Raw genomic sequence first — 21,759 nt, forward strand, 5'->3', positions numbered from 1 at the left:
TGAAGGACTCCCAGACTATGAAAAATAAGATTCTCTGGTCTGATGAAGCGATATGTGTGGAGAAACCAGGCACTGCTCATCACCAGCCCAATGCAATCCCAAGAGTGAAACATGGTGGTGCCAGCATCATGCTATGGGGGTGTTTTTCAGCTGCAGGGATAGGACGACTGGTTGCAATTGAAGGAAACATGAATGTGGCCAAGTACAGAGATATCCTGGAAGAAAACCTCTTCCAGAATGCTCTGGACCTCAGACTTGGCCGAAGGTTCACCTTCCAACAACAAGACAATGACCCTAAGCACACAGCTAAAATAACAAAGGAGTGGCTTCAGAACAACTCTGTGACCATTCTTGACTGGCCCAGCCAGAGCCCTGACCTAAACCCAATTGAGCATCTCTGGAGAGACCTGAAAATGGCTGTCCACCAACGTTCACCATCCAACCTGATGGAATTGGAGAGGATCTGCAAGGAAGAATGACAGAGGATCCCCAAATCCAGGTGTGAAAAACTTGTTGCATCATTCCCAAGAAGACCCATGGCTGTACTAGCTCAAAAGGGAGCTTCTACTTAATACTGAGCAAAGGGTCTGAATACTTATGACCATGTGATATTTCAGTTTTTCTTTTTTAATAAATTTGCAAAAATTTCTACATTTCTGTTTTTTTTCAGTCAACATGGGGTGCAGAGTGTACTTTAACCTTTATGACCATGGGATTTTCCGTTTTTGCATTTTCGTTTTTTGCTCCCCTTGTTCCCAGAGCCATAGCGTTTTTATTTTTTGGTCAATATGGCCATGTGAGGGCTTATTTTTTGCGGGATGAGTTGTACTTTTAAACACCATTACTAGTTTTACCATATCATGTACTGGAAAACGGGAAAAAAATTCCAAGTGCGGTGAAATTGCAAAAAAAGTGCAATACCACAGATGTTTTTTTTTTATTTTTTTTACCACGTTCACTGAATGCTAAAACTGACCTTCCATTCTTATTCTCCAGGTCATTACGAGTTCATAGACACCAAACATGTATTGGTTCTTTTTTATTTAAGCAATGAAAAAAAAATCCAAAATTTGCTAAAAAAAAATAAAAAAATGGCGCCATATTCCGAGACCCATAGTGTCTCCATTTTACGGGAGCTGAGGCCTGGTGAGGGCTTATTTTTTGCGCACTGAGTTGACGTTTTTATTAATACCATTTTTTGGGTAGATCCGATGTTTTGATCGCCCGTTATTGCATTTTATTGCAATATTGCGGCGACCAAAAAAACGTAATTCTTTCGTTTAGAATTTTTTTCTCATTACGCCGTTTACGAATCGGATTAATTCTCTTTTTATATTGATAGATCGGGCGATTCTGAACGCGGCGATACCAAATATGAGTATGTAGGGTTTATTTTTTATTATTTTATTTTGAATGGGGCAAAAGGGGGGTGATTTAAACTTTCATATATTTTTTTAATATTTTTAAAAACATTTCTTTTAAACTTTTTGCTTGCTTCGAAGCAGCAACTGTCCGATCGCCTCTGCTACATACAGGGGACCAGTAGATCCCCTGTATGCAGCAAAAATGCTCCTGTACTAGGTGGCGCTCATAGTAATCTTTACATGACAACCACTGGGGTCTGCTGCAGACTCAGGGTTGTCATGACCACCCATCGGTGAACCGTGGGAGGTCACCGATGGGAGGGGTTAAGGCTGGACTTCCGGCACGGCAATGTTAAATGCCGCTGTCAGAGATTGACAGCGGCATTTAACATGTTAACAGCCGCGGGTGGATCGCGATTCCATCCGCGGCTGTTGCGGGCACATGTCAGCTGTAATAATCAGCTGACGTGCCCGGTTCAGTGCGGGCTCAGCGCCGGAGCCCTCACTGGACCGGGGGTGATGGCCTGGGGCGTACTAATATGCCCTGGGCCGGTAAGTAGTTAATGAGAAAAAAAATGAACTTTTTAGAATTTACCAAATGGCTGCAATGAAAAGAGTGAAAAATTTAAAGGGGTCTGAATACTTTCCATACCCACTGTAGGTGTGTTTTCTGGGTGCTATTTGTATTTTGGAATAAAGGCATTTATTGGTAATTGCACATCATTTTTAATCATTATTTAGGGCCTTCAATTTCTCTCCATTTCTAATGTATGGCACATAACATTATTTGACTATAATTTCTGTCCTCTTTATTACTTTACTTGTCATTAACACAAATATGTACCAAAAAGAGAATGCCTACTTTCCTGTATGAAGTTTCAGATGCTTAGCAAGATTTGCTTTGCGAGTAAAACATTTGCCACATTCTAAACATAAAAATGGTTTCTCCCCTGTGTGCCATCTCTCATGTATTTCAAGAACCGATTTCTGAGCAAAACATCTCCCACATTTAAGGCATGGATACGGCTTCACATCGGTGTGAATATTCTGGTGTCTATTAAGATGTGTTTTTTGGCTGAAAGATTTCTCACATTTTGAACATGAATATGGCTTCACCCCTGTGTGAATTCTCTGATGCGTAACAAGGTCTGATTTCCCGGTAAAACATTTTTCACATTCGGAACATGCAAAGGGCTTCTCCCCTGTGTGAGTTCTCTGGTGTAAAATAAGACTTGATTTCTCTCCAAAACATTTCCCACATTCAGAACATGACAATGACTTCTCCACGCTGTGACTTTTCTCATTTCTAACAACATGACTTTGCATTGGAACACATCTCTTCTTTTGAGAAAATGAATATGAAGTCTCTCCCGTTTGAATTCTATGATGTTCAACATCCTTACTTTGATTTTCAATTTTCTTAACAGTCTGTAATGAATCAGGAACGAAGACCAGTTGGACAGGGTAGCATAATTTATATATGCTGTGAGGGGCTGAGGGTATAGATGGGATAATGACTTGCTGTTCATATGCATTTTGTGTGATACCACGATCATCAACTGTAAAATCTGTAGATATCACATGTTTTTTTGAGCTTCTGACACGGTCATCTACCAAAAATAAAAGTGAGATTTTTATTTATTTTTTGTTATATAATTTAAATATATTTGTATTTCATAACATTTATGTACAAAAAAGTCATACAAATTGCAAGGCATGTAGCACCATTCAATAATTAACAGATTACATCTTGCCAAACATTTTAGGCTGGCCCCTATTGACCACTCTCTGTACGAGAATATGAAGTTTAACCCTTCCAGACAAAACAATCAAGTAGTGTATGTTGAAAACTATCAGCCAAATTCTTCTTTTTCCTGACATCTTCTGCCACAGAAAAAACGGGACACCTTCATTCACATTAGAGCAACACAATGTCCAGCTAAAAATGGTGGGTTTGAATGACATTAACGTGTACAACATCCTTACGACTTTTTTGGTAAAACAGATCACAATCTCAAGGTAAAGCTAAGTTCACATAACCGTATAAAAAAAATCTGCCAACCATAAGTACATGTGTTGGCAGACCTGGCACATGACTTATTCCTTCCAAAGAATTTACTAAGGACCAGGGAACATTTCTTACGGATGGAGGAAAGGCGATTCCGGCAGCTAAGTGGGAAAGAATTCTTCACAGATAGAGCAGTCAGACAGTGGAATGCCAACCCCAAGAGACAATAATGGCAAATACTATAACAGTATTTAAAAGAGGGTTGGATGCTATTCTCACAACAAATACAGGTGGCTCAGTGGTTAGCACTGCAACCTTGCAGCGCTGTGGTCCTGGGTTCAAATCCCACCAAGGACAACATCTGCAATGAGATTGTATGTTCTCTGCGTGTTTCCTCCGGGTTCTCCGGTTTCCTCCCACACTCCAAAGACATTTAGATTGTGAGCCCCAATGGGGACAGTGCCCATAATGTCTGTAAAGCGCTGTGGAATTAATGGCGCTATATAAATGAGTAAAATAAATGTAAATAAATAAATGACATTATGGGTTAAAAGTAATTGTGATAGAGATTGTAGAACTGGTGGAGAAAGGTTGACTTGATGGACCTTTGCTTTTTTTTCAACCTATATAAATACGTAGCCAGAAAAACAAGACTTTTTCATCTCTATCGTCTTAAGTTTGCTATCCATATGGCATTAGTTTTTTTATTTCATTCACCAGCAGGGAATAAAATGTACAAATCCAAAAATATTTCCTATATGTTAAGAATTGCAATGTATCAGTAAAAATTGGATGTTACATAGTTACATAGTTTATAAGGCCGAAAAAAGACAAGCGTCCATCCAGTTCAGCCTATTTCTTGTGCACTGCAGCTATTCTGCAGCGTTGATCCAGGGGAAGGCAAAAAAAAACATGCAGTATAGGCCAATTTACATCATTGAGGAAAAATTCACTTCCCGACTCCAATCTGGCAGTCAGATTAAATCCCTGGATTAATTAACTATCACTAAGCATAAGATGTAATTTTATTGTTCTCAAGAAAGGCATCCAGGCCTCTCTTGAACTCATTAAGTGAGTTGGACATCACCACTTCCTCTCCCAGAGAGTTCCAGAGTCTCACGGCTCTGACCGTAAAGAATCCCCTTCTATGCTGGTGCAGGAACCTCCTTTCCTCCAGACGCATAGTGTGCCCCCTCGTCTTTGTCACCATCCTTGGTATAAACAGGTCATGGGAGAGATCTCTGTACTGCCCCCTGATGTATTTATACATGTTTATGAGGTCTCCCCTAAGCCTTCTCTTTTCCAACGTAAATAGGCCTAATTTTGACAACCTCTCTGGGTATTCTAGTCCCTCCATTCCCTTTATTACCTTAGTCGCCCTCCTTTGTACCCTCTCTAGCTCCAATATGTCTTTCTTGAGCACCGGAGCCCAGAACTGTGCACAATATTCTAAGTGCGGCCTTACCAGCGCTTTATACAGAGGAAGAACAATGTTATCATATGCCCCTATTCCTCTTCTGATGCATGCCATGACTCTATTTGCCTTCGCAGCTGCTGCCTGACACTGGGCACTCCAACTTAATTTGCTGTTAACCAAGATGCCCAGGTCCTTCTCCATGTCAGATTTCCCCAACGGTTTCTCATTTAATATGTATGGGTGACTGCTGTTTTTCTTTCCCATGTGCATGACCTTACATTTATCGGCATTGAACCCCATTTGCCATTTTTTGGCCCAACTCCCCAATTTATCTAAATCCTCCTGTAGCTGTGCCCTATCCTCATCTGTATTAACTACTTTACAAAGTTTAGTATCATCTGCAAATATTGCTATTTTACTATGCAACCCTTCCACTAGATCATTAATAAATATATTAAATAATATAGGGCCCAAGACAGACTCTTGATCAGTGAATATGAATAGCGGTACCAGAGCGCCAATAACAGGGCAAAAATATTAAAAGGACTGGGGTGTTGGTGAAGCTGGGCGTCCATCTCGGCGTTACATGCAACTAACCTGACCACATGATCCACCACCGAGAGATCAGGATCTGTGAGCGCCGCTGGAATTAGATGACAGCCACCAACAGAGCGGAGCTTGTGGAGCTTTACACTGGGGTTGTGCAGAGGTGCACAACTTCATAAGGTTAGTAGCCATCCTCACACCCCTCTAACAATTGCAATACTGAGTCACCCATTGCGCCTTGTTCTCTCCTCTCTTTACAAGACAGACCCTTGAGGCACCCCGCTAGTAACCCTTACACACCCTGAGCTTACTCCATTGATAACCACCCTCTGCTTTCTATCACTCAGCCAGCTATTTACCCACTTGCACACATTATCCCCCAGACCAAGCATTCTCATTTTATATACCAACCTTTTGTGTGGCACGGTATCAAACGCTTTGGAGAAGTCAAGGTATACAACACCCACTGACTCTCCCCGGTCCAGCTGTGAGCTCACCTCCTCGTAGAAGGCGATCAGGTTTGCTTGGCAGGAGCGATCCCTCATGAATCCATGTTGATATGGAGTTAGACAGTTATTATCATTAAGATATTCTACAATAGCATCTCTAAGAAATCCTTCAAACAATTTACCCACAACAGACATTAAGCTTACTGGTCTATAGTTCCCAGGGTCACTTTTAGACCCCTTTTTGAATATTGGTACCACGTTTGCTTGGCGCCAGTCTAGTGGGACAGTCCCTGTCCATAAAGCGTGCTTGAATATAAAATACAGCGGTCTGTCTATCACATTACTTAATTCTTTTAGTACCCGGGGGTGTATGCCATCTGGGCCTGGTGACTTGTCTATTTTGATATTATTTAGATATTATTTATATGTTATATGTTTGATCTCTATGGGGTGTGTTTTTTTTGCGTAATCATAGACTTGAATTAGTGAGTTTCATCCCAAAGAGACTAGTGTCTGCTGCTATTGTTTTCACACAGACAGTCGATCCTTGTGCAGAATCAATGTGATCAGCCAAATGTAATAACATTGGTTCTCGTGCGGTCTTTATGAAGGCAGTTTGTCAATACGTGCTCTGAGCGTAGTCTCAATCTCAAGAGGTAATAAATCATGAGGTCAGGCCCCTACACTTTTCCTCTGCAGTGTTACTCTTCTAAGATGGGTGTTTCCCCCCCTCTACTAATTTACCTAAACACAATATTACCACTTCTGTGTGTGGTTTCATTACAATTCCCAAGCAGAATGCGCGATATCTTGAGGTTACATTTGACTCCATTTGATCCAGGGCTGTGAAGTCAGTAAGCCAAACCTCCAACTCCTCAATTTCCCTGACTCTTGACTCCACAACTCCACAGCACGGCCTCATTAATAAACATGTACATAAAGTGCAGCACAGATTCATCTAAACTAAAATCCTAGACCCTTGGATCAGGACAATTCATAACTTTCCCAAATTCTTGTGAAACAAATTTACAGCACTTACTGCACTCAACTACTGTACCCACTTTATTATATATTTTTGGAGTCGGTCGATTTTTACCGACTCCATCACTCCAACTCTACAGCCCTGGTCAGATCTTTCTTTTACTACTTAGATCTGATCATTCACTTTCTCATGTCACGTGCATCTGAAAAATATCTCTAGAATTTGACCTTTTCTTATCTTTGTCTGTTCATAAATTCTTACTGTTGCTCTTATATTTTTCCTGTATTATCTTTTTACCATGTTAGCCAGTAGATAAAATATTAAAATTTGTGAGTCCTCAGTGGTTGATACCTTTTATTCGCTGACTGAAGAGATGGTAACAAATAGAAAGCTTTCGAGACTACTCAGGTCTCTTCATTATGTACAGTATAACACAAAATCTGGAGAGTCATATATTTCTGCACAACAGGACACAGGAATAATGCAGTAAATAAGACAAGGGCTATAACTATGCCTCCCCCCTGTGTCAGTCATTGCACTGGTTGCTCATCTGATACCGAATACAATATAAACTTATTATTCTCACACAATAAGCTCTGCACAGTTTTGCACCGTCCAATATCTATTTCCGTATCTCTGTCTACCATCCTAGCTGTGCTCTCCATTTCACTAATGACCTAACAACCTTAATAATTTGAACCTCCCTCTGCGGTCTCCAAGACTTCTCTCGTGCTGTGCTAATTCTATTGAGTGCACTACTTCAGACAATTCAATTAATTACCAATATAGACAGTTTTATGCATGTTCTACAAATGCATTTCTTTAGACTGTCTCATCATCTTACCTGATTTAACTATTTCCTCTTTACCCTTCCTAAATTTTCCTCATTATCTGGTCCCACGAATCATCTGTTTACACACCGTCCATGCACTTAATAGCACTCTCTGCAGGTGACCGGTTCATGCAGCGTTATTTGAATACTCTATTATATTGATGGCTGCACCACACTTTTCAGCATTTACCTTTTGTGTTTCACCTATTTCCTCACCGATTGTAAGATTGCGAGCAGGGCCCTCACTTCTCTTGGTATGTGTTGAATTATGTGTTACTCTGTAATATCTATGTTATCTGTTCAAGTCCCCTCTGAGTTGTAAAATACTGTAGAATATGTTGGTGCTAAAGAAATAAAAAAATACTATTATTATAGCTATAACAAAATCATGTGAACACATTTACAGACTCACTATATACGTTTACAGAATATGGGTGTTTGAAAATTCTGTAAACCTAGCTTTACTGCAGCAATTATTATAAAAAAAAAGTCTCAGTTACTTACCGGTAATGGGATTTTTTGGAACCCATGACAGCACCACGAGAGAGTGGATCCACCCACCAAGGACAGGAAACTTACAGGCTTAAAAGGGCGGCACCTCTCTTCCGCCTCAGTTTGCTTTACAGAGCTTGAGAGGGCTGCCAAGGTTAGTACAACAACAATCCAATTCACAACAATGTGTATATCCATAAAATTTTCCCACATATATATATATATATATATATATATATATATAATTTTTTTTTGCACCTTATAGGCGTGAGATATGATATTTCTAAAGGAGTGCTCCCACAAAGATGAAGGGAGGGATTATAAGGGTGCTGTCATGGGTTCCGAGAAATCTTACTACCAGTAAGTAACTAAGACTTTATTTGTTCACCCATGACAGCACCACGAGAGAATTACAGAGAGGAAATTTCTAGGGAGGGACCACAGCCTGGAGAAGCCTTCTCCCAAAGGTGAGATCGGTAGAGACACCAATATCTAACTTATAGTGCTTGTAAAAGGTAGAGGGAGAGGACCAGGTAGCAGCCTTACATATCTCCTCTATGGAGACATCCATCTTCTCTGCCCAGGAGGTCGCCACTGCCCGAGTAGAATGGGCTCTTAGGCCTTCTAGTACTTCCTCAACAGTAGACGAATAGGCAGGAGCGATGGCATCCCTTATCCACCTGGCAATAGTGGATTTTGAGGCCCTATACCGTTTCCTAACCCCCTGGTAACATAAGAAAAGGGACCTATCGTTTCTATAACCCTCCGAGATTGCAAGATATTTGATAACGCATCTCCTAACATCCAATGTGTGTAATTTTTCTTCCTACTGGGTTTTAGGGTTTGTACAGAAGGAGGGTAAAATTATCTCTTGGGTACTGTGGAAACGAGTTGACACTTTAGGGAGATAGGCCAGGTCTGGTTTGAAGATTATTTTATCCTCTAATATTTGAGTGAAGGGGGTCTGTGGATAGTGCTTGGATATCGCCTACCCTTCTGGCTGAGGTTAATGTGACAAGAAGTGATGTTTTGAGGGAGATAATTTTTAGGGATGTTGACTTTAAAGGTTCAAAAGGTGGGTTGGTCAGTGCATTTAGGACCAAGTTCAAGTCCCAAGGTACCAGCTTAGATTTTACAACAGACCTGGATCTAAATGATGCCTTAATAAATCGTGAGATCCAGTAGTTTCCCACCAGATCACAGGAAAACAGGGTGCCTAATGCTGAGACCTGAACTTTCAGTGTACTAGTAGCCAACCCCAATTCCAGGCCTTTGTGAAGGGATTCTAAAATCTTTCCTATAGGTGCCCCTTCTACTTTGGCACCTGAGAAAGATGGCTTCCTACTACTAGTGATGAGCGAGCACTAAAATGCTCGGGTACTCGTTGCTCGGGTCGAGCAAATTGAAGTACTCGAGTGCTCGGTCCGAGCAACGAGCCCAATGCAAGTCTATGGAAAACTCGAGCATTTTTCCGGCGGCCCCACCGGCGGTCTGCAGAGGGCCTAAAAAATGCCCAAATCAATGGGAACAGTGCTCAAATGACATGGGAACAGCATGGGGAAGACCCCTGAAAGCATCTCTGACTCCCAAGTCACTGCTGTCAACAATGTTGTCAGAGGTATTACTCCACTTTTAACGACTCACAATAAAACATACAAAACCTAAACTAAAATTGATTTTCCTGGGAAAAATGTTAAGAAACATATTTTCCAGGGTAATGACTTGTATATAAGGCAAAATAAATCTACAAAAACTACAATGCTCCTCCACACCTTTGGCTATGTTCACACGTAGCGTTTTTGATGCGTTTTTGCACTTCAGCATTGCTTTCAACTGTGAAAAATGCATTCACCGGGAAATGTAATTTTAACATTTTATAACCTTATCTGGCCATGTGGTGTGTGAGACATCATCAGACATAACCTGTTTCATTTATGAAGGAGGGACTCTGAAAGTCACAAACACTAATTTTATAGGGCCATCAGGTGGCCCTTACTATTCTTAAAGGGCCAGCAGTCAACTATGCTTTGTTGTTCCCATTATTAAAGAGTGGGTCTCCTATACTGTTATTGCGTATGCAGTTACTGCAAGGGCTGCCAAAAATGTGGACGCACCACAATACCCCTTTGAAGAGACATAGAGGAAGGTCTGAGTAAAAAAAATGTTTCCATTATAAAGGAGTGGGTCTCCTATAGTGGTAATGCCCATGCAGTGAGTCCAGCGGCTGCCAAAATTTAGGAAAAACCCCACTAACAATTTAAAGATACACAGAGCTGGGCCACAGTAATGAGTACGACATGTTCCCATTAGAAAGGAGAGGGTAAGCTATACAGTTATAGGGCATGAAGTGAGTCCAATGGCTGACAAAATTTAGGAAACACCCCACTAACAATTTAAAGACGCATAGAGCTGGGCCACAGTAACGAGTATGACATGTTCCCATTAGAAAGGAGAGGGTCTGCTATACAGTTATAGGGCATGCAGTGAATCCAACGGCTGTGAAAATTTAGGAAAAACCCCAATAGCAATTTAAAGACACATAGAGCTGGGCCACAATAATGAGTATGACATGTTCCAATTAGAATAGAGAGGGTCTAATATGCAGTTATAGGTTATGCAGTAAGTCCAACGATTGACAAAATTTAGGAAAAAGCCCACTAACAATTTAAAGACACATAGAGGTGGGCCTCAGTAATGACTTGTTCCCATTAGGAAGAAGGGGTCTGCTATACAGTTCTAGGGTATGCAGCGAGTCCTGCGGCTGACAAAAATTAGGAAAAACCCCAATACCAATTTAGAGACACATAGAACTGGGCCACAGTAATGACATGTTCCCATTAGAAAGGAGCTATACTGTTCTTGTGTATGCAGTGACTGAAATGGCTACCAAAAATTTGGAGGAATTACAATGCCCCTTGCAAGAGACGTAGAGGTCGGAGGACCTCCTGAAAAAAATGTTCCCATTATTAGGAAGTTGGTCTTTCATACTGTTTGCCTATGCAATGAATGCAAAGGCTGCCAAAAATTTGGAGGAATTCCAATGTCCCTTGCAAGAGACATAGAGATTGGAGGGCCACCTGAAAACAATGTTCCCATTATTAGGAAGTGGGTCTCCCATTCTGTTTGCCTATGCAGTGAATGCAATGGCTGCCAAAAATGTGGAGGAACTCCAATGCCCCTTGCAAGAGACGTAGATATGGTGGTGGAGGATGAGGAGAAGGAGGAGGACAAGAGGAAATAGACAAAATCAGGAAGTGTATACCCATGTCTGGGTGTGAAAACAGAGGTGCTTGGGAATAGAGTTAGACCTCCCAAAAAAAAGACACTGTATTTGAGTTAATGTTACGCTGCTATCATTCGGTGGTGTTGAGAAGTCTGGCCCAATCCAGCCCTTGTTTATTTTTATATAAGTCAGCCTGTCAGCATTTTCAGTTGACAGGCGGATTCGCCTATCGGTTATAATTCCACCAGCGGCACTAAAAACCCGCTCTGACAAAACACTAGTGGCAAGGCAGGCCAGGACTTCCAAGGCATAGACAGCTAGTTCATGCCACGTGTCCAGCTTGGATACCCAATAATTATAAGGCACAAAGGAATCACGGAGGACATTGGTACGGTCGGCAAGGTACTCCCTCAGCATTTTTCAAAACTTGTCCCTCCTTGTGAGAGTACACCGTGCATCAGGGCCTGTGCGATGGGAGGGTCTGAGAAAACTGTCCCAGAACTTTGATAGTGTTCCCCTGCCTCTGATGGATTGGATTTGTGTCTATCTTGCCTGTACTCCTTGGTTGTCCAATGAACTGTGACCTCTGCCGCCAGCGTTTTCAGATGTGATTTTATTAATAATTCTGCAACAAGGGCATTCTGGTACTGCCCCCTTTTATTAGGCCTGTCCGGCACGGGAATGAGAGACAGTTCTCCTTGTAGCATGGATCTAGAAGCGTCAGCAACCAGTAATATCTGTCATCAAAAATTTGGACAATGCAAGGGTCACGGGAAAGGCAGCGTAACATAAACTCAGCCATATGTGCCAGACTGCTAACAGGCAAGACTTCCGTGTCCTCACCAGGAGGATGACTGATCATGCTCTCCTCCTCCTCCTCCCTGTCCTCAGGCCATCCACGCTGAACAGATGGTATGACAGTTGTACAGGTAGTACCGTCTATAGCGCAAGAAAGTAGCTCCTGTTCTTCCTCCTCCTCATTGTCACCCAATCCACATTGGGATGAGATGAGGCTGGGCTGTGTGGAATTACCCTGTATGGTTCCTTGCTCCATCTCATCATGCTCAGCCGGCAATTCATCCTCTTTAATTGTGAGCAGAGAGCGTTTCAGAAGACAGAGAAGAGGGATGGTGACGCTAATTACGGCATCATTGCCGCTCACCATCTTGGTGGAGTCCTCAAAGTTTTGGAGGATGGTACAGATGTCTGACATCCATGTCCACTCCTGAGGTCTTATGTGTGGACTCTGAACTGAATACCGAAGGACTTGTCTATGCTAGTAGTCAACAACTGCCCTCCTCTGCTCACAAATCCTTCCCACAATCTGCAATGTAGAGTTCCAACATGTGGGGACATCGCACACCAGTCAGTGAGCTGGAAGCTGCAAACACTGCTGAAGCACAGCAAGGGAGACAGACTGACTTTCTAAAATGAGCACACGTAGCGTACTTTGACAAGAAGATCCGGCATATCAGGATAGATTTTGAGAAACCGCTGAACCACGAGGTTAAGCACATAGGCCAGGCATGTTAAGTGTGTGAGCTCACCGCGCTTCAGAGCCGCCACCGGGTTCCGGCCATTGTCACACACAACCATGCCTGGCTGTAGGGTCAGTGGTGTCAGTCACAGATCTGCCTGCTCTTTCAGAGCTGTCCACAACTCTTCAGGATTGTGCGGTTTGTCACCTAAGCATATTAGCTTCAGCACAGCCTGTTGCCGCTTGACCGAGGCAGTGCTGCAGTGCTTCCAGCTTGTGACTGATGTGGTCATTTCAAAGATGGAGGCTGAAGAGGAGGAGGAGGAGGAGGTACAGGAGCTGCAGAATGTGGGGGCAACCCTGATTGACCCAGGGCCCACAATCCTCGGCATCGGGAGGATGTGTTCCGTCCCAAGGTCCGACTGGGTCCCAGCTTCCACTGTATTAACCCAGTGTACCGTCAGCAAGATGTATCGTCCCTGCCCACAAACACTTGACCACTAGTCCGTGGTTAGGTGGACTTTCCCACTAACTGCGTTGTTGAGGGCACGGCTAATGTTGTGGGACATGTGTTCATGTAATGCGGGGACGGCGTACAGGGAGAAGTAGTGGCGGCTGGGGATCAAGTACCGAGGAACGGCCGCCGCCATCAGGTTGCGGAAAGCTTCTGTCTCCACGAGCCTAAAAGGCAACATTTCGAACACAAGCATTCGCGAAATGTGTGAATTTAGTAGTGTGGCCTGTGGGGCGTTGGCTGCGTATTTGTGCTTGCGTTCCAAGGACTGGGGTAGGGACAACTGAACGCTGCGATGGGACAAGGATGTAGACGTGCTTGCTGATGGTGCTAGTTCAGAGTGTGCAACGACACATGCAGGGCGAGAGGCATCTTCGCATGCACCATGGACAGGGGATTGATGTGCACGCACAACAGCGGAAGAAGCAGTGGTGTCACCCGCAGGCACTGTTTCTGGACCCTGGGGTTTGGCCCACTTAGTCGGGTGCTTTGCTGCCATGTACCTGATCATGCTGGTGGTGGTCAGGCTGCTAGTTTTGCTACCCCTGCTGATGCTGACTTTTCAGGTGGTGCAAATAGTCTTTTTGAGGTTATCTGCAGAGTCTTTAAAAAACAACCAAATTCAGGAAGACCTAAGTTGTACTGGCAACTTCTGTCGTGTTGGCGTTACAGGGAAATCTTTCCCGACTTGTGTCTGCGGCCTCCACACTGTTTCCTCCTGCCTGTTGTGGTGCTACGCCTCCCTCCCCCTGTGTGCTGCTGTCCTCACTCTGCATGTCTCCCTGCCAGGTTGGGTCAGTTACTATATCATCCACCACCTCGTTTTCCACTTCCGCACCCTGGTCCTCCTCCTGACTTTCTGGCAATTGTGTCTCTTCATCATCATCCACCTCTTTCAACAGTAATTGCACTTTCCCACAGTTGCCTTCGTGTGACCGTGGCTGCTCAAATATTTGGGAATCGCTGCACGTGTTCTCTTCTTGACTCGCTTGAAGCTGGCCGGGGAAGAGGCCCGAATCAACAAATGGAAAAGTGAACAGCTATTCTGAGTGTCCAAGTGTGGGATCCAGGGGCAGACATACCGGGGCCCAGAGGGTCAGGGGGGCTTTTGCTGGGCGGCTAATATTGATGGCAATCTGGCCTGCTTCTCGGGGCCCAAAGCCAGATTGCCCTCTCATGTGCAGCAGGCAGGGAGCGATCCCTCCAGCACCGCTTCTGACAGGAGGAAAATGGCAGCAAAGCTGAGAGATCCGTCCTCTGCTTTTTGCCCGGTGCTTCCTCTCTGACACAGATGTGCACAGCTTGAGGACGTCATCATGCAGGGCACGCCTGGGTCAGGGAGAAAGTAGCCGGCAACGAGGATGCTGCTGGGAAGCGTGCTGAGAGGTAAGTTGTTTTTTCTGTTTTTCTTTTTTTACTGAAACACTGGGAAGAGGTCCAGGAGAATGAGGGTAGGTAGGGGAAAGCAATGATGGGGACGGTGGCGATGGGGAGAGCAATAATGGGGATGGTAGCGATAGGGAGAGCAATGATGGGGATGGTGGCGATGGGGAGAGCAATGATGGAGATGGGGAGAGCAATGATGGGGATGGTGGGGCTGGGTAGAGCAATGATTGGGATGGGGAGAGCAATGATGAGGATGTTAGGAAAGAGCAATGATGGGGTGCTGGGAGAGAGCAATGATGGGGGTTAATGGGAGAGAGGAATGACGGGGGTTAATGGGAGAGAGCAATAATGTGGGTGCTTGGAAAGAGCAATGACAGGGTGCTGGGAGAGAGCGATGATGGAGGTGCTGGGAGAAAGCCATGATGGGGGTTGCTGGGAGAGAGCAATGACGGGGTTTGCTGGGAGAGCGCAATGATGGGGGTGCTGGGAAAGCGCAATGATGGGGGTGCTGGGAGAGAGCAATGATGGGGGTGCTGGGAGAGAGCAATGATGGGGGTGCTGGGAGAGAGCAATGATGGGGGTTGCTGGGAGAGAGCAATGATGGGGGTGCTGGGAGAGAGCAATGATGGGGGTGCTGGGAGAGAGCAATGATGGGAGGTGCTGGGAGAGAGCAATGATGGGAGGTGCTGGGAGAGAGCAATTATGGGGGTGCTGGGAGACAGCAATGATGGGGGTGCTGGGAGAGAGCAATGATGGGGGTTGCTGGGAGAGAGCAATAATGGGGGGTGCTGGGAGAGAGCAATGATGGGGGTGCTGGGAGAGAGCAATGATGGGGGTGATGGGAGAGAGCAATGATGGGGGGTGCTGGGAGAGAGAAATGATGGGGGTGCTGGGAGAGAGCAATGAGGGGAGTTGCTAGGAGAAAGCAATGATGGGGATGCTGGGAGAGAGCAATGATGGGAGTGCTGGGAGAGAGCAATGATGGAGGTGCTTGCAGAGAGCAATGACGGGGGTTGCTGGGAGAGAGCAATGATGGGAATTCCTGGGAGAGAGCAATGATGTGGGTGCTGGGAGAGAGCAATGATGGGGGTTGCTGGGAGAGAGCAATGACGGGGGTTGCTGGGAGAGAGCAATGATGGGGGTGCTGGGAGAGAGCAATGATGGGGGGTGCTGGAAGAGCAATGATGGGGTGCTCGGAGAGAGCAATGATGGGGGGTGCTGGGAGAGCAATGATGGGGGGTGCTGGGAGAGAGCAACGATAGGGGATTTCACTTTGCTTGTACTGTGAAGCCTTGTATATTTTCTGTGTGCACAGAGCCTTACAGTTAATTGGGGAGAGTCACAGAGACTGAATAATTTATATTATTCGGCGGTGGAGATTATAGTTAATGAGGGGTACAGAGCTGCTTATCACTTTATATTTTGATTACTAAGTGGCTAATAGTATAATAATGGGGGGTACATATCTGTATTCAGGGGCGCAGTGCGGGGGAGACATGTATACATACAGGTGCATCTCACTAGATTAGAATATCATCAAAAAGTTCATTTATTTCCTTCAATACAAAAAGTGAAACTCATATATTATATATAGTCATTACAAACAGTGATCTATTTCAAGTGTTTATTTCTGTTAATGTTGATGATTATGGCTTACAGCCCATTTTTAGGGCTGCACTAATCATCGTGACTAGACGAGATGTGGCTGGGAGATGTGGAAATGAAGGTCTGACCAGATGGAGAAGAAGCAGCAGAAACCGACTCTGATCAGATGAGACGTCAGCGGTAAATGCCTGGATGTAAATATTATTCTGTATCTGCACTGTGTGACTTGGAGTGATAACATTATCTGTAAAATCCCTTAGGCCACATTCTCACATTTGTGTGAAATGTCCGTGTGCTGCCAGATTTTTTTATCGGATGGTACATGGACTCGTAGCATTTTATAGATCCATTCACACATCCATGAAAATCACAGATCTGAGAAAGAGATACGTGAGGGTCAGAGAATGTCCTGTTCTGAAAACTAGCTACGGCTAGCTCAAAGGGGAGGGATGTGTACTGGAAGTGTTTAATTACACCCCCCATATTCACCGCTACCCTTAAGTGCTTTTGGTAATCCGTATGAATGGGTACATGGTAGTATGCATCTTTGGGATGTAAGACCGCCAAATAACCACCAGGAAAGAGAAATTTTATTGCTGTTTTCAGCGTTTCCATTTTAAAGGTATACACCTTCAGGTATTTATTTAGGGACTTCAGATTGACTATTGTCCTGTCCTGTTTGGACACCAGGAAGAGAGGGGAGTAAAACCCCTGCCCTCTCTCTGTTACTGGGACCTCTATCAGAACGGACTTTGCAATTAAGTCATAAACCTCCTGCTGCAAGGAAAGCTGTTGCTCTGGAGAGGAGTGAGAGGGAGTAATCATAAATCTACCCCGGGGAAGAGAAGAAAATTCCAACTTCAGTCCCGACTTCACCAGACCGAGAATCCATCTGCTCGCAGTGATGCGCTCCCGGGCTGGGAAAAAGGAGGAAAGCCTTTCCTCCACCCTGGGCTAAACGTCTTTCGGGCTCCCTGGGAGGGGGATTCAAACAGCAGTCCTCTTCCTCTCGGCTTGCGCTTCTCGTACTTGTCCTTGTCCTTCGCTGGCCTCCTGTGGATAAACTACTTTTTCTGAAATGACCGTTTGTAGCTAGGCATAGATACTGATGAAAACCTTTTTTAAGAGTCTCCTGCCTTCTCTAGTATCTCATCCATCGTAGAATCGAACAGATATTCTCCCTTGCAAGGGATGGAACACAACCTGGACCTGGCCTGAATGTTTCCCGGCCAACACTTTAACCACAAAGCTCGACGTGCAGCATTTGAGAGGGCGGCCGATCTTGCTGCTAGTCTTAATGAGTCCGCTGATGAATTGGCAAGAAAGGCTGCAGCACCCTGAACAAGGGGAATTGAGGACAAAATTTGACTTCTTGCTACTCCCTCCCTTAACTGTCATTCTAACTGCTCCAACCAAATCATTAAAGACCTGGTAGTACAGGTAGCTGCCACTTCAGGCTTTAAGGCCCCCGCTGAAGTCTCCCATGTGCCCTTTAGAAAGGTATCCGCCCTACTATCAAGCGGATCCTTTAACGCCCCCATGTCGTTAAAGGGTAGAGAGGAGTTCCTGGAGGCTTTGGTTATGGCCACATCAAGTTTAGGGACTTTGGGCCAAGAGGAGCATGATGGTTCATCAAAGGGATATTTCCTCTTAAATGAAGGTGGAAGAGTGCCTTTTATTTCTGGCTTCTTCCACTCTCTCTGGATTAACCCTTGAATTTTACTATTTAAGGGAAAACACTTCTTCTTCTGGTCTAGACCCCCAAACATTCTATCCTCAACAAATTTCTCTGTCTTAGAGTCCACGATACCCATTGTGGTACGGACGGTTTTAACCAGGGCGTCAACTTCGTTCAGGGGAAAACAGTGATGACCTGAGTTGCTATCTGAAGAGGATGCAGAAAGGGAAGTATCATCCGAATTCTTGGGCTCAGTAGGAACTGAGGATCCTTCGGATACTAGAGAAGGTTCCCTTCCCTGCTGTCCTGTCGTTTTTTTGCAGAGGGCCTTGCCTATCTCTTCCTTGATGAAGGATCTTAATCCTGAGGAGAAATCGGGGGTCCCTTCAGCCACAGTTTGATCAATACATGATCGACAGAGTTTTTTAAGGCAAGAGTCTGGCAGGGGAATTTTACATAAGGCACACTCCTTGTGCTAGGATTTTGTACCACACTCCTTTCCCTGGAAAATTTAACAAGGAGAAGGGACAATCACCAAGTGAACTTTCAAGAAGATCACTTACCCTTTGCTCAGACATACGGTACTGGGTTTGCTGAAGAATCTCTCAGCCGGAGGGTTTTCTCTTGGGGCTGCAGAAATATTCTTCCTGTTTGAACCTTTCTGGCTGGACCTTGTAGATCCATGCCTCCCTGTGGAACGGCAGCTCCCTCCATTAGAACGAAGGCGGCGTTGGACCACTTGATCTTGGGGCTCCCCAGGCAGCAGCTGATCTTGTTGCTGCTGCTCTGCTGCGGTGACTGCTGCTGCTCACAATGGCTCATCATGGAATACACACGTGAATAGCTGGGAAGCACCCCAGCAGTGGAGCCAGCCATTTTTATATTGGCCACTGCCCGGTACCTTCGGGTCACCAGACCCTCTGCGTGGCTCTGGATAGGTTCCCCGGCGGGGAACCCCTTCCCCGGAAGAGCACGCCCCCTCCGGAGCGTCCACAGCCGAAAAACACTCAGGTACTTCTCAGTGACCATGCGGCCGCCATCTTGGTTCCGACCGCATCATCAGGCTGCGCCTGCTGCGTCACCCGGCCGCGCACCGCGCCACACGGCTGCTCCCCATCCATGCTGCATGTCACGCGACCGCGTCCTTGGCCGCGCCTGCCGTGTCATCTGCCCGCGCGGCCCACACTTCCTGCTGATCTACTGGGAAGCTGTGGAAATTGCAGGCTTCCCCCGCCATCCGACCCACGCTTGAGCGGTCCATCCCCAGGCAAGGAAAGCCAGCTCATTTCACCATTGCTCATGGAGCAGGCCCCCTTGAGCCCACAGTGGCTCCCTCCAAGGCAGAGAATGCATCCCTGCCTGAACCGGCCGGTCGGGTCTGGGACAGGAAGGTCTTCTATCTTCGCAGATAAGACAGGCATGTTCCCTCATCAAGAAAAGGAAACCAAACTGAGGCGGAAGAGAGGTGCCGCCCTTTTAAACCTGGAGGTTTCCTGTCCTTGGTGGGCGGATATTCTCTCTCGTTGTGCTGTCATAGATGAACAAATAAAGTGTATTGATTCATATCAGTTACCTGGAGATGTGACGCGCTGGGGAACCTCCATCATGACGTCCTTGTACAGATCTTTGTGTCCTTCTAAAAACTCCCACTCCTCCATGGAGAAATAGACGGCGACATCCTGACACCTTATAGGAACCTGACACATACAAGGATACTGTCATCCCCCCCGATCTCTTTATAGCGCTACTGTGTAATTTCCCAGCATTCCCACCTCTGCAGTCAGCAGCTCAATCATCTTGTAGGTGAGTTCTAGGATCTTCTTTTCATTGATGTCCTCATATTTCAGGGGGTGAGGTGGAGGCTTTGCAATTGGGCTCAGAGGTTTACACCATCCCTCAGACACAGGGGGCTGACAGCGCTCACTAGAGGTCTTCTTCACTACTGTGTAATCCTGGATATGGAGAAACACATTAATAAATCTCACTCGGGCATTTCCAGAGTCCTCACCTCTCCAGTTCTGTCCATCTGTTATTCCCATAGATAAGAATGATGTAATGCGATGTTATCAGAATCTCTCACCTCTCCAGTAAGTTGGAAGACGATCTCTAGGGTGAGGTGTAACAGCCTCTCTTTCCTGCCACTATCCATCCTTGACGGGTCAATCAAGAAAATTCTCTTATATAGAAGATCTCCACTGAGAGGATCCGATATTGTAGAGACCTGAATGGGAAGAAGATGACGATGTAACATCATAAAGAAACCCATTCAATAATACAATAACTGGAGATAATAATGGGAATTATATGAGGAGATATAACATGTAGATGTTGTGGTCTCTCTTTTGTCATGAACTGGAACATAAAGGCAGTTCCGACCTGAAATAGGCGGATATTTCCGAAAATTTTATCGACAGAGCACATAATTAAAGTTAAAGGGATGGTCCGAAGTTATATTAAATTAAATTCTAATTCCCAATTAATTTATTTTATGCCGTAATCTATTACTACCTGTTTTGAATATTGTATACTTCTTCTAAAAATTATCTAACTACACTATCTAACAGCTATTTTTTCCAATTTCCTGTGTGATGAAATGAATCACCGAGAAGACAGCCTAAGGGCAGAGAAGAATGCTGAGGAGACGGCCTAAGGGCAGAGAAGAACGCTGAGGAGACGGCCTAAGGGCAGAGAAGAACGCTGAGGAGACGGCCTAAGGGCAGAGAAGAATGCTGAGAAGACAGCCTAAGGGCAGAGAAGAATGCTGAGGAGACGGCCTAAGGGCAGAGAAGAATGCTGAGGAGATGGCCTAAGGGCAGAGAAGAACTCTGAGGAGACGGCCTAAGGGCAGAGAAGAATGCTGAGGAGACGGCCTAAAGGCAGAGAAGAATGCTGAGGAGACGGCCTAAGGGTAGAGAAGAACGCTGAGGAGACGGCCTAAGGGCAGAGAAGAATGCTGAGGAGACGGCCTAAGGGCAGAGAAGAATGCTGAGGAGACGGCCTAAGGGCAGAGAAGAACGCTGAGGAGACGGCCTAAGGGCAGAGAAGAACGCTGAGGAGACGGCCTAAGGGCAGAGAAGAATGCTGAGGAGATGGCCTAAGGGCAGAGAAGAACATTGAGGGGCGCTGTTGAGGTGGCCAGAGAACAGAGAGAAACACAGAGGAGACGGCCTGAGTGTGGATACAAACAACATAGGTGTGAAATATGATGGGCCGGAGCTCATTATAGTCAGTGAGGACAGTCAGACTCAGCTGGTGAACGTCTGATGGGGAATTTATCCCCAGATGCTTCCTGCTCCTACTCACCACATAATCTATCCCTCTCTATCTTCTGTTAAAGTTGGGAGATATCTATAAACACATGGCAGAAATGGGAGCGCGGCTCTGGGCGGGAAGGGTTCTCTCTAGTAATGAAGGGGTTAATGCCCCCCTGCGCCCAGTAATGGGGTCTCTCCACATACCTCCACCTGCAGAGCCGCCACCACATATATGGCTGTTCTGTGCGCACAGGACCTGTGATGAGGTCACAGGAGGGGAGGAGTCAGGGGTCACATGATCAGGGGCCTCAGTGGATGCAGGACTCTGCTGTGCTGGTTGTCATGGTGCTGGATGAGGTGAAGGTTATGTGTGGGGTCAGGAGGGGTTTACAGTGTGGATGTAGCAGAGCTGTGTGTGTACGAGGTGTACGGAGCAGAGTCGCGCGTGTACGAGGTGTACGGAGCGGAGCCGCGCGTGTACGAGGTGTATGGAGCGGAGCCGCGCGTGTACGAGGTGTACGGAGCGGAGCCG

General features: G+C 45.5%; 1 protein-coding gene across 1 annotated transcript; it reads right to left on the reverse strand.

Annotated features, from left to right (window-relative positions):
• Window positions 1–656: 656 nt before the first annotated feature.
• Window positions 657–21,494, reverse strand: LOC141271929 (uncharacterized). The gene is made up of 5 exons (XM_073682177.1): window positions 21,432–21,494; window positions 20,054–20,194; window positions 19,746–19,925; window positions 19,547–19,670; window positions 657–2,974 (listed from the first exon to the last, which is right to left on the reverse strand). Exons 2-5 carry the CDS (start codon window positions 20,120–20,122, stop codon window positions 2,223–2,225), a joined length of 1,125 nt encoding a protein of 374 aa, XP_073538278.1. The 5' UTR covers window positions 20,123–20,194; window positions 21,432–21,494; the 3' UTR covers window positions 657–2,222.
• Window positions 21,495–21,759: the final 265 nt, after the last annotated feature.

Source organism: Phyllobates terribilis, unplaced genomic scaffold, assembly GCF_046119375.1.
Source record: "Phyllobates terribilis strain yellow unplaced genomic scaffold, ASM4611937v1 Scaffold_5__5_contigs__length_657084704, whole genome shotgun sequence".
In the NCBI taxonomy this organism is placed as follows: Eukaryota; Metazoa; Chordata; class Amphibia; order Anura; family Dendrobatidae; genus Phyllobates; species Phyllobates terribilis.

Excerpts from the sequence above, each read along its gene's own strand:
- LOC141271929 (XM_073682177.1), bottom strand. The coding sequence starts at position 20,122 with ATGGATAGTGGCAGGAAAGAGAGGCTGTTACACCTCACCCTAGAGATC. Across the intron at positions 19,926-20,053 it reads TCTTCCAACTTACTGGAGAG|GATTACACAGTAGTGAAGAA; the intron begins GTGAGAGATTCT and ends CTCCATATCCAG. Across the intron at positions 2,975-19,546 it reads CCAGCGCGTCACATCTCCAG|ATGACCGTGTCAGAAGCTCA; the intron begins GTAACTGATATG and ends TATTTTTGGTAG.